General features: G+C 42.9%; 1 protein-coding gene across 2 annotated transcripts; it reads right to left on the minus strand.

The window, feature by feature from the left end:
* Nucleotides 1-1836: 1836 nt before the first annotated feature.
* On the minus strand, nucleotides 1837-12692 carry crmp1 (collapsin response mediator protein 1). 2 transcript variants are annotated; one of them, XM_052083475.1, is made up of 14 exons: nucleotides 12266-12692; nucleotides 10986-11074; nucleotides 9234-9418; nucleotides 8987-9151; nucleotides 8109-8170; nucleotides 7915-7995; nucleotides 7446-7514; nucleotides 6869-6989; nucleotides 6602-6758; nucleotides 5730-5871; nucleotides 4710-4880; nucleotides 3588-3767; nucleotides 3344-3506; nucleotides 1837-2786 (listed from the first exon to the last, which is right to left on the minus strand). In XM_052083475.1, the coding sequence occupies exons 1-14, from the start codon at nucleotides 12614-12616 to the stop codon at nucleotides 2695-2697; spliced, it is 2028 nt and encodes a 675-aa protein (XP_051939435.1). In that variant the 5' UTR covers nucleotides 12617-12692; the 3' UTR covers nucleotides 1837-2694. The 2 variants fall into 2 exon arrangements, with proteins under 2 accessions (XP_051939435.1, XP_051939436.1); XM_052083476.1 differs by lacking the exon at nucleotides 12266-12692 and adding an exon at nucleotides 11767-11936.
* Between the last annotated feature and the right edge of the window lie 398 nt (nucleotides 12693-13090).

Below are 13090 nucleotides of genomic sequence, written 5' to 3' on the forward strand. Positions count from 1 at the left end.
CGTCTCGTCACTTCGCTTGTATTTAGGTCCCTCGGTTATGTCAGTCATTGCCAGTTATTGTGTTGCTGTCACGTTGTTTGTTTCTGTCACAGGTTTTTGTTGCTTAGGTTCCATGTGGTTTTCAGGACTTTGTTTGAGTACTTCAGTTTGTTTTTTTCCAGTGTATTCCTGTTTGTATTTTTGTTAAATACTTCTTGGTCAGTCCACCCTGCTCCTCCCTGCCTCCCTGCTTTTTGGGCTCCTCCAACTACCAACATGCAAAACGTGACAATCTCAAAGCACTTGTTTTTTTTTTGTTGTTGTTTTTTTTTTTTTTTGTCAAAGGTGGCCAATCTAATTCTTGGAAACATAACATATAGAGTGTGATTTTGGTTATGATGGATTATGCAGTACAGGTATTTAGGTAATGTGAAGGTAATGTAAGCAATGAATTACCGGTACTGTATTAACGTTCAAAAAAATAAGAGCGTAGATGCTCAAAGTGAATGTGAATGATGTCATACGCTATATAAATCCAGATGTATTGTACTGTATACACTTAAGCGTGACATTTTAGTGTTGCCTTTTTTTTTACCCATATAAAAATCACGCTAATGGCTCCAACAAGCCCCTAATTAAGTGCAAGTTAATGAGCGTGAGCATTATTGGTTTCACAACAGCGACAATACAAATTAAACATGACCAGTCTTCACAGAAGTCATCGGAGACTTGAAAAGAAGTGAACGTCTGCCAGATAAAACTTTACAATGAAGCAGAGTAAATTAGCTGTTTTGTGTCGAGGCGTGCAGGACGGCGAACAGCCCTCTGGGATCACAGATGGGTTGAAATACAGATGCAGCATCGCTGATTGCGCTGTGTTGAAAGATGCTGCAGTGGCCCATTACAAGCTGATCACGGCCAGTAATAGATTAAAGCAGCCATATGATGTGCATCACGATGTATCACGTCAATTGAATTTCAATCATCATCATCATTATCATCATAAAGGAAAGACATCAGAATAGACTTCAGACTTCAGAATAAACGAATAATCTGTTCCGATTAGTTTTGGTACTTGAATTAACTACAGTCAGGCACACTCGTGGCCCTCATATACAAGGTCAAAGAAGTGACATCACAGGGTTGCCTCCTGCTTGGGGTAGCTGTGTGTGAAGTCCTCTCAGGCACAATATGCATTAGGGACTTTGCGGTACGCCCTTCACTGGAGTAATTACAATGCGACCTGACAGAATCTACTGGTGCATCGGAAAATCCATTCAAAGAGAAAAATATCAAAAGAACGACCATGATTCTACTTATCTGTCTGCAGTGGATCGTTTAAGAGGCAGATTCCAAAAAGTTTTCAATTATTAATAGAAGCTACAGTATAGATTCACACTCTGGTGGTGGTAAACTACGTATGCGTGAGCGCATGAATAATGCATCTACTGCGAAGCTTCTCTGAGTGTCCAGAAAAAGGCTCTATAAATCTGATGCATTGTGATGATGATGATTATTGTTATATCTTTTCTGTTCAATAAACACGGTACACTCCCTGTACAGTCTAATGACACTTAATACAAAATTACTTCAAAGAGGTATTTATTTGGCAACACTGATCATTGTTGTTGTATCGTGCTATGGAATTGTACTGTATCATTGAGTGTTTTCTATGACGATGATGATGATGATGATGATGATTATATTACAGTAATACCTCTTCTCTGATGGTGATAATAAAAATCATCTTTGCAGGGCAAAACCAAAAGTTGGAGTACCGGTAATTGGAGCGCATTCGATGTGCAGTTGCACCTGATGCGATAATGCAAACTTGAATGAAAGAGTTCAGGTTCTCCATTTTTGTCAACAGTCTTTTATTATTCATCAAGGAATGGCTCAGTCAACAGCAAAATAAAACTGACATAAAAATGTTAGATATTGCATCATACACAGCAACAACAACAACAACAAAAATAACAAGGAACTTGAAGTATAAAACAGCCTGAAGAGATTTTGGATTAAAAATGTAATGAGAGCCCAAAAAAACAATTCTAGCGCGAGCGGAAAACTATAACACGCCGCAATTCTTTTCTGCATGACATAATGCTATAATGATCATTTTATTTATTGCAATGGCTGAACGCCTTGTACGCTTTTGTATTTTGCAGGAAGTGCATAATAGTGGAGAACATGTTGCCTTGTTTGGGGGGGGAGGACATCAAAGAGTGCTCAAAGCTTACAAACAGCATCTGAATGCAATTTCTAACAACCACAGTGTAACGTTGAAAGAGATGTCTGTGCCGTAGGATCTAGATGAGTCACAAAAATGCTCATCTGCAGATGATGCGGCTACAGCCGCCAGCAGCGATTTCGTGACCAACAGCAACAGCACCATCATGTGGGGAACATTTAATGGAAGTTGTATTTTTAAAAAAAGGAGCTAACACTGTGTTGTTATATTGTAAATGAGGGAAAGGGTCCACCATTTTCAAGTGAGTTAGTTTGTGAATGTTGATTTTCAAATGACTTCACTGATTGTAAATCACACGAGTATAATGTGCATTTTCTGACAGAGTGCATATTCAAGGCAGATCATTTTGGTGCGATTTGTGCGTGCCACATTGCTGTACAAAGGAAACACAACGCATGCTCATACTTTCAGTGATGTGCAGTGGTGAAATCCCTCACAACCCCCCCTCCAACTGTGCCTAGTGTTCAACCAAGGCTGGTAATGTTGGAGCGACCACCGGGGGGCGCTACAATACGATGGCCAGACCTGCGGGGGATGTTGTCGTCAATCTGAGCCCCTGTAAATAAAAAAATATAGAGACTATAAGAATGCTACAATACAGTGATAACATTTATTGACAAAAAATGTTTTGTTGACATAATACTATGTGACTAGAGAAGATTCTAGAGAAATTGTGTATGAAGGATGAGAGGTTGAATGAAAACGTGTGGATTGTCATTTGGAACAATATCAAAATCGATCAAATCGAATAACATGAGTTCAACTCGAATGACATGGAATGCTATACAATGAGCTGGAATGAGCCGTTTAAAATTGGAGTGGGTTGAATGAATCGGTCCAAAAATGCAGAGATTAGAGGAGAAAACACAGAATTTGTCATTTTCGCTTTTATTTTGAAATTTTCCAAAAATAATTGTGGCAGGGATAAAATGAGCAGTTGAAAGTTGAAACTGTTCGAAATGGTCATTTTTGGATTATATTTTGAAATTTTGACATAGAGATGAGGTGAAAAGTAATACAGTATAGTAAAGTCATTAAAGTGCCACATAACATTTGGCAAAGCCCTCAGTACAGAATACAAAAAAATAAACAGAACACAGTTTTGTGTCTCACCTGAAAGGCTGAAGTTGGACTGGTGAAGGTTGCGCACCGGTGGAGGCTGGTGCGAGGTCGGGGATGTTTTGGCCGAAGGCGAAGGTGTGATATATTTTGGGGTTGCAACGACATCATACACAGGCCCATCATACAGCCCACGTGTTACCCCTTTGTCTTTAATCTGTTTTGAGATGGGGTAGGGGGAGAGTTGTGCATATTTTACAAAAAGAATATATTTCGAGTTCTCCTTTCTGTACTGTACCTGGTTCCTGAACTTTAGACGTTGGTAGGCAAAATCTGGGAAGGGCTTGCGCGGGATGAATCGTCCAGTACCCTGCTGAACTTGAAGCTTCCCTTCCTCAAACACCACCCGGCCTTGACTCAACACCAGCACTGGAGCCCCACGACACTCCAGACCCTCAAAGATGTTATATTCCACAGACTGCGAGAAAAGCATTTACATACAGTTTTACATGCTGAGAAATTCTGTGCAACAATGAAAAATGCTGTATAAAGAAATATATCGAGGCTCATAATACTGTGTGGTACATCACATCATATCGTAGCATAATGCGATGCAAATATCCCTCGACTGGCAATATCCAACACTAATAAATAAGAGTGCACAATTGTAAGTGTCTTGAGCTTCATGTGATGTCGGGACAAGAAGTGTTTGGACTGAGATTAATGATATCACATCTCACACACACACACATATGCACTCTGTATATATTAGTCCAGGAAAAATAACCCACAAAGAGCAAGGAGGGTTTATTCCTGCAAGCATTGTATAAGAGAAAAAATTATGCATGCAGTCAAACTGCGGCATTTGGGAAGATGGGGGATGAAAGGCGAGAAAGGCTTAGGGCAGAGAGCAAGATGATAAAAACAGGGGGAGGGGAAGAAAGACGCCAGTGCGAAATGGGTGAAGTGGTCCAGGGAGTGGTGGGGGATTAGACCCTAAAGACGGGTGACAGATGACATATCTCAAATACTGCCTGATGTTGCAAACCATGAATTCCATTTCAATTTCATGTAAAGGTCATTTAAATGGATGCCACCAATGAGTCTCATATTTTTACACATCACTGAAAATGTCGATTTTCACGAGCGAGACCACAGTATCAGCTGTTCATTTTTACTCAAGGTATGTTCTACATTTTTCATGGAATATTTATTGCATTCACTAAATTGTCAGGGGAAATTGAGTCTTACCCTTTTGTGGTGTCAGCCCTGCATGTCTAATGCCTTTAATTTTTGGCACATTAGCACATGCAGGAAGGCCTCTTTGATCTTTTATTTGGTTTTTAATCCTGTTCATGCTCGCCTTGCCTCCTGTCCTTTCCCCCTTTCCTTTGACTTTCTTCATATGCTTTGTTCTCACCGACTGCTGCAGTTTGGACGTGATGGTTTTGGTGCTGTCGGGATCCCAGATGACAACATCTGCATCAGAGCCCACCGCTATCCGACCTTTACGCGGGTATAGATTGAAGACTTTGGCAGCGTTGGTGGATGTGACAGCCACAAACTGGTTCTCATCCATTTTCCCCATGGCCTTGGAGACAAGAGGGACAGTTGATAAAACGTAAATCTCGAGGAGTCTCAAATATTGAACGCATTCTGCTTGAAGCCATTATTCCCATTCCCATATTGCCATTTGAGATCATCATGTGTGCCATAGGAAATGATCCAATTTCACTTAATTCGTCTGGCAATTAATATTTCTTGAATACAAATAGTGCATGTTTGTGCATATGCCAGCTACAGGCAGGGCAAATTTCACATAGAATGGTACATTTGTGAGTCAATTCAGACAGGATCATCATGAGGCTATTTAAATTGCAGTATATACAATAGGTGAGTGCGTCGACCTCAGAGTGCAGAGGTTGTGAGTTCGATCCTGCCCCCGGGCCTTCCTGTGACATCTGGATAAGCCCCCCCCCCGCGACCCTTGTGAGGATAAAGTGGATCAGAAAATGGATGGATGGGTGGATATACACAATAGGTTTTGTGATACTGCATTTTAGTTTAATGTTGTGTGTGGAGATTTATCTTCTGCAAAATGTCGGTCTTGCCTCAGCAAAATTTGGGAAACGCTACCTAACACAATAACGGCGATAAATAATCTGTTCCACAGTCGATGGATCCTGTGAGGGAATTTTTAAAGTGAAATTTTAACATTATCAAAGGGCATGTAGAAAAAAATATATTTTTTTAATTATTGCAATCCTGACTTCTTGCATGACATCATGCATTACGACAGTTTGATGCCCAGTGTTTTCGAAAATGCGCCAATGATGATTTTTTTTTTCCTTAAAATTTGAGGAGAATTCCAAAAGGGTGGAGCTCAAGGGCATTCTACGATATGTTGAAAGACAAAGACACACATTTTGTTTGCTCTTACCACAGCTTTGTCCCAAACTAAACTCATCCTCTCCTCCACTCCGTTGATTCCCTCTGGGATTAAGGTGAAGTCTTCTTTCCCAATTGCTTTCTGAGAGGTGCTGTATGCGCAGTGAGCGCTGCCCACCACCTGCAGGTCGCCACTGGGTCATAACGTGATACATTGTTATCAACACGCACATAGCACGGCTACAGACCATAATGTTGTTCCGCTAATACTATCGTCTATGATCTTTACAGTCTAATACTGTAATTGGATCTGGGTAATTGTATTACGGCATAATGACGTTTAAATATGATGCAAAGGACCCGCCCTGGCATGGAAGTAGCCTGACTTCTGTGAAGAAAAATCTAAAAATACACCCTGCCAGTTAAAGAAGGCACTGTGGGACAAGCTTGAAACCGGGCAATGGAGGACCAAAGAGGAAAGAGGAGGGAGGAGGAGGGAGGCACTTGGTAGCCAAGGCAACAGATGATGTAGGCTTCACATTCCTGTGCTATTCATAGAATTAGGGGCTCTAAAAATGTACAGGAAGAATTTCTTTAAATTCTGACATTCATTCGTATAAAGTATATATTCATCCATATTCCAATCTTTTTGTTTATCCCTCCTCCTGTCAATCAATGGCCCAGACACTTTTTATTAAATCCATTTTGACATTGTGTATTCAGTGAGCAGCTGCCTGTGACCGGAATACCAAAAAAAAAAAAAGAGCTTTAAAACCTTGCATGCGTATCCTTTGGTGTCACCGCTCTGATTTAAAATTCACATAATGCAGCGCTTACAGCTATAAATAACTCAGCCTTCCTGTAAAAGCCTTTTTAAAAAACGGATGCTTTGCATCCGTTGCTAAACACATATTCAAGTCCTACCAGGCCAGAAGTGTGTGCAGGTGGTCTGGGGTCATGGGGTCAGGACTCAGAGGTGGGGAGGTCACATAGGCAGCCGCTTTGGCCCAGTTCTTGCTCCAGTAATGCGAACCATCAGTGGCCAGACTGGCTGTGATCGGCTCTCCAAAAACTACAGAACCTGGAGAATCAACCGAAAAGGAATTTCCATATATTTACATAATACAGCATTTAGAATGCAGACACTCTTGGAATGAACTACAGTTGGGGGTGCAGGAATGAGAGTGCCACCTTTCCTCCGGGCCTGGGTGATGGTGTCGGCTGCACTTTTACTCATCACCTTGGTGATGTAGACAGGACAATTCACGCGGTTACCAAGGGTGATTGCACGAAACACCGCCTCAGCCTCCACCTGCACTTGGAAGCAAGAACAGATCAAAACTCGTCAATGGATGGATGGATGCAGTGGTGCCTTAGTTAGGGACTTAAGTATTGGTGCCTGAATCGACCTGTAGCTTTATCACTGGGTCCACCTACCCATATTTGAGCCTTAAGGGTCACATTATGTGAAATTTACATAATGTTTGACAGTGTGGAAGGGAGCCAAAATAAGTCCGTTTAAATTAGTTTGCAGAGTCACACGTTATCATGTCCTGTTCACATCTATTTGAGAGAGAGAGACAATGACCGCAGTCCAAAGGTTTTATTAGACTAAAATGTTGTGCTCAGGGCTCCCCCCGGGGTACCGTATGCCAGTCAGTCATTTGGATCAGTGGGATTTTAGTTCTATGGGCAGGTGGTTATTAAATGGACACAATGATGGTCAACGTGTCAGTGTTGGGACCGTCAGACAGATGCTTGGCGTCACCTCTTCAGGACGACTCAGCAGATGGCCTTCAGGTCCGGTGATTCCCATCTCAAGGATTTTGCTTTGTTCCTAAATCATGGATAAAATATAAGCGTATGATGTTGGTGACAGTCCTTAAGAGAGTCGGACAAGTATAAATGTTGTTAACATATTGGGAGTAGGCAATTCGGGGCGCAGATATTTCTTCTGCATTCTAATGTAACTGTCTGTTGTTCTTGGCTTAAAAAAAGTCAACGAGTGTGCTACTAGTGACAGTAGTTATAGCTTCTAAATTGGTAAAGTTGTATTCAAGGACCACCGACAACAATTTTGGTCCATGGAGGCATGTCGTATCTTCAGCAGGAGCACTCTTATGTTCCACGTAAGTTTGGTCATGGTACAATGTAGATTATAAAGCAGAAGAGGCCGCAACACTGAGTCAACATGTAGCAGGATACGATGATAGCTGATAAGTTGCTACATCAGTTACCTTAGCAATCAAATCTCCATTTTCAGCATGAACTAACACCACAGCTCCAATTTGTTTCAAGAAGGAGAAAGCCTCGTACAGCTGGAGAAGTGAGCAAATAATGACATTATGTTTAGGACATAACAATAACGCATGCCACAAATGAATGTCAGTGGTAAAGATGATGAGATTCTGCTCTTTTGAGGCCTGCGCACCTGAGAATCTGTCATCTGGTAGACATCCTTGTAAGCCATGAACACTTGGAAGGAGTTAATACCTGAAAAAAGTGGTAAGAAAATGAACAGTTTTTCATTCATTCATTCATTCATTCATTCATTCATTCATTCATCTTCCGAACCGCTTGATCCTCACTAGGGTCACGGGGGGTGCTGGAGCCTATCCCAGCTGTCTCCGGGCAGTAGGCGGGGGACACCCCGAATCGGTTGCCAACCAATCGCAGGGCACACAGAGACGAACAACCATCCACGCTCACACTCACACCTAGGGACAATTCAGAGTGTTCAATCAGCCTGCCACGCATGTTTTTGGAATGTGGGAGGAAACCGGAGCACCCGGAGAAAACCCACGCAGGCCCGGGGAGAACATGCAAACTCCACACAGGAAGGCCGGAGCTGGAATCGAACCCGGTACCTCTGCACTGTGAAGCCGACGTGCTAACCACTGGACTACCGGGCAACAGTTTTTCATGTAAGGAAAATAATATTTAAATAACTAAACAAAAATGTATATCGAAAGTTACTATATGAATGTTGTTTTCTGTCAAAGTATTGTACTGTATTTGTTTGAAAGGCACAAGTCACACAAGTGGCTGTTTTGTTGCTGGCCCAGAAGAAAAGTGATTCTTTTATTGCTTTGAAAAAAATACAAACGAAATGTGTACTCGGCTTCCATGACAGTAGTACATTAAGAACAGTGCATTTCCTCTGTGCTTTCCCTTTAAGAGGATTCAGCATAAGGCCAAATTGTTGCAAATCTGTCTCTGGTGTTCTCTCCAAAGGAAGGATTAACAGCATTTGACTACAATTAGAGCAGCCACCAGCACTTTGGAACAAAAAAGTGGAGATAGATATACCTTTCTCCTGCACCAGCATCTCCAACTCATCTTTCACAGTTTCATTCCACTGGGGGATGTCAACGTGGAGGGAGTAGTCGCAACACGCCCTCTTGTCTGCAGCCTCCTGCCAGACTTCAAATGCCTCCAGCAGGCTGTCCCCAACCTCGGGGGTCACATGGTCAACTGGAATAGGGCAGGGTCAGAGGTCAAGAGGATGCACCATGTTTCCATGGTTGCTCTATCGTCACTTCTCATGCAGACTCACTGATCATGGTCGTGCCTCCAGCAAGCGCCGCTTTGGTGCCTTGCAGGAAATCATCAATGGGGCGTACACCAAGATAAGGCTTCATCAGGCAGGTGTTGACATCAATCCCACCAGGGATCACCATGCGACCATTAGCGTCGATCACTTTGATACCATCAGGGACCACCAGATTTTCCCCTACCTGCCTGCAGATTTAAAAAAAAACGGCAGTGCAATCAAGGTGAGGAAAATCATTGTTTTAAAAATTGTTACGACAATGTCCAGTACTATGTAACCCTATAAGGCCAAGACTAGATGTTGTGTTTTACTAACTGCACATTGTAAAGCCGTAAATCCATTTCATGAGTTTTAGATGAATGTCCACAGTCCGACAAATAGTTCTGAATTACATTTCAACAAGTACTGTACTTCACAAGCAAGTGAAAGATGTAGGTCGCTATTTTCGTGCTCAGCCCAAGTGTAGCGCAAAGCACAGTGTAACTCTTTTGCTTTATTTATTTAATTTTTTTTTTCTTTTGGTATTTCGCTAGACTTTGCTCAAGTAGAAATGGCCATAAAGAGACATTTTTGACGTTTTGCAGGGCTTCACATTGCAGAAGCCGAAATAGACTTCCTCGGGTTGGTGTATGACATTGGTGCATGAAAAACGAGCTTATATGTCACGTTTCGGTTTTGCGGTCTGGCCAGCAGGTGGCTTGAGCGGTCTTCCTAGCGCACCTGCTGCCAATCGGTAATCGATAGATGCACTATTTAAGAACTCCACCGTCCTACACCTGTTGTGGGAGTATTGTTTATGGCATTGCTATCCTCACTGTTCATTGACTTAGTGGCTTTTGACCTCGTCGTGATTTCGCGTATTGTTCTCGGTACCAAGTTTTGTGTAAGTACTGTTTTATTTTGATGATCTGGCTTTTTGTGCGTGTACAAGGTGTTACATTGTTTTTCGTTCATAGTTTGCAGGCGCTTTACTTTCGCTTTCTTGCTCTTTTGTGCAAGGACCTTTTGTTATTCGTTTGGATTTACCTCCTGGTCCTCATTGTGGACCAGCGCTTTATGTTCTCGCCTTATTTTCGGTGCGATTAAGACATTAAATTGTCTTTAGGTCGGAGACCTTGTTTCTGTCTACGTTTTTTGGATCCCCCCCAAACTCGGTTTATTCTAGTCCTTAACATTATACAGGTAAACTGCAAGATCAACCCCTTGCGGAAAATGTAGTCGGCCACGCTTTCATATATGGTCCGGCCCACCCAATAGCTGTGCTTGTCACGGGGGTGCTCGTAAAATATTTTGAAGATGATAAGGATTATAATTCATTCAATGAATTGATTTCTGTGATTCAGAGGGATTGTCCCATGCTGGTGACATATTTATGAATTAAATACTATCACAACCACCACACAAATCCGCGGGGCTGCACCTCAATCAGCCTTCTGTCTGCTAGAACACTGAGAGACACACGTCCCGATCACAAACACCGTATACTTCCCCGACTAAGAAAATTAAGTTTCACCTGTTTCTGCGCGCAGTACACGGACACCTGTTAATCAAAATAGGGTCTGGAGAGTCAATGGAGATTCCACTGAATAACTTCCACTCTTATTTCATTTTATTTGTGTATGTTTTGGTAATTGTTTTGAAATAAAGGAGAGGGGGTCACAGATGGTCATTGTAACATTGATAAGACAAAAAATGTAATGATGATCTAAGAATATTGCACAGCAACAGGATATGGTTATCGTACTGTGTACTTACTTAATGAGCCCATCTTCAATGTACACATCTGCGTAAAACGACTGGTCATCATTGACCACTCGCCCTCCTTTAATCAGCAGGCCGTCACCCTAAAAGTGTACAAGGAAATTGGGACTGAACAGATGTCAGACATTGTGTATACATTGCATCACGTTTTGACAACAAATGCTATTCATACTAAAATTCTTGCAATCCAACATTATTTTATGCACATGCCGTTGAAGAACTGCCGGTTGAAAAAAATCAGATGGATGGTTGGAGAGAGAAAGTGCAAAAGACAGAGAGAGACGTAGAGTGGGAGAAAGAGAGAAATTAAGGTGAAAAAAAGTCAATGAACCAGCGCTTGATAGAAGTCTTCCACGAGGACACCAAGCCAGAGAAGAAAATGTTATGTCTCCATGGTGAAGGCTGCCAATCATATTCATAAATTTCATTTGTTAAAGTCTTTGACATGAAACGTTAGGCATTTAGTGTTCGGTCATTGGTAGTGAGACTAATCCATCTGAACGATAAAGGGATTTTATGTTTTATATTCGAAGCCTGGCGCTCAAATCCTTGTTGCAACATAACGACACCCAAATGAATCTCTCTGGCAAAAGATCTTAAACGGTACCCTCGTCTGTGCACATTCGAATGTGAAATTGACATTAGCGGGCTAATAAAACTGTAGTGAAAAGGCTTAGTGAAACAGGACAGTGTTTCTCCCCTCGCTAAGAATTTAATCTCCTCTTCCTGCATTGGCAGCAGGGATTTCCAACAGCTTCCTTCTGCTCCCTCTTACCGTCATATGGGGGAGGTTGTTCTCCTTGTAACTGATCCCAGACATGATGCTTTCTTGCCCCAGGTTGCACTCTACTCACAACGGGGTCGCCAGTGCATCCCCTTTGTTCCCCCCGCTGTAAAACGCGGTCTCGGCGTGTACGCGCTCAGAGAAAGGCAAGCGACTAGCGTTACGTGCGTGCGAGCGCGCGGACAAACTGTGCACGTGCACAACAAAAGGGGCGAGCACAAGAGCGCCCTCACACTTTGCCACAGTGATTACAGTAGCGCTGGACTGTCACTGGCACGTTCGAACACTGTGATCACAGCGAGTGGCGCAAGCACGAGCGCGCGACACGACAATGGCGTCTTTGTATGGTTGCTGTCCACTTCAGCACCACAACATCCCAACGTGCCTGCCCACTTTCCGGGGAGACATTTATTGGAGTTTTAGGCACAAATGTGTTGGGTGGAAAAGGTGCATTTGCAACGCAAATCTATGTGTCTGTCTCAGAATTTACCTCTCCTTGTGTGGTTTCCATAGCCGAGGAAAACGCCGTCTCAACCCCTGGACAACCACGTTCTCCCTCGGGGGAGTTGGTCTGTGAACCCATTCGGGCTTCACCAGAGGTTTTGCCGCCGGTGGAGTCGCAGATGTCCAGGAGTCTCTCCCGGCTCCCACTCCTGGGGGTGCGGCCCCCTTTCCGTCCAACTGCGTAACTGTCGAAGTCGATGGTCTTGCTTTCAAACGCCCCCTCGACGGAGTCAAACATGCCGTAGCTCTTGCGTTGGTTCGGTCCAGTGGCGATGGGTCCGGCAAAGTAAACCGGTAGCTCATCTTCCCGGTTCCATTGCCTCCTGCAGTCCGACATCGTGACTTCCACCCGAGGCTTCAGCTAGACTGTGAGAGAGGATGGAGACAGCAACACGCGATGTCACCGGTGCAAAGACGGTCCCGCCTCCTCCTCTGGTTGGACTGCACTACATGGAGAAGGATGCAATCCCCAAAAATGACGCAGAATTAATGCCGTTTTTATGTTATTTTGACGGAACAAACCTCTGCAACAAGTATCCAGATAGGTGACACTTTGTTTCACTGTCCAAAGCCTAAAGAGGGGGTGATGAGAGGATTAAAGCATCAGCTTTTAACCCACATCTGGGAAGACAGACAGATTTGCAAATTATTTACGTGCCCCCATTTATCTATACGTCACATACTGTACATCTTTTAGCGAAAAAAGATGTAGATACTTGCAGATCGGGTAAAGTTCCCTTGATATATTAGGAGCTTTTTATTTAGTAGTGAACAAAAAACACTGTAACAGACAAACCTTTACATACTGTAT

Source organism: Hippocampus zosterae, chromosome 13, assembly GCF_025434085.1.
Source record: "Hippocampus zosterae strain Florida chromosome 13, ASM2543408v3, whole genome shotgun sequence".
Classification (NCBI taxonomy): domain Eukaryota; kingdom Metazoa; phylum Chordata; class Actinopteri; order Syngnathiformes; family Syngnathidae; genus Hippocampus; species Hippocampus zosterae.

What these genes read in the sequence shown, in the direction of transcription:
- crmp1 (XM_052083475.1), bottom strand. Translation starts at nt 12,616, where the DNA reads ATGTCGGACTGCAGGAGGCAATGGAACCGGGAAGATGAGCTACCGGTT. An exon ending in TGGAGGCACGACCATGATCA is followed by an intron (nt 9,152 to 9,233) that starts GTGAGTCTGCAT and finishes GCCCTATTCCAG; the next exon opens with TTGACCATGTGACCCCCGAG. An exon ending in GTCCAACTTCAGCCTTTCAG is followed by an intron (nt 2,787 to 3,343) that starts GTGAGACACAAA and finishes TTTTATTTACAG; the next exon opens with GGGCTCAGATTGACGACAAC.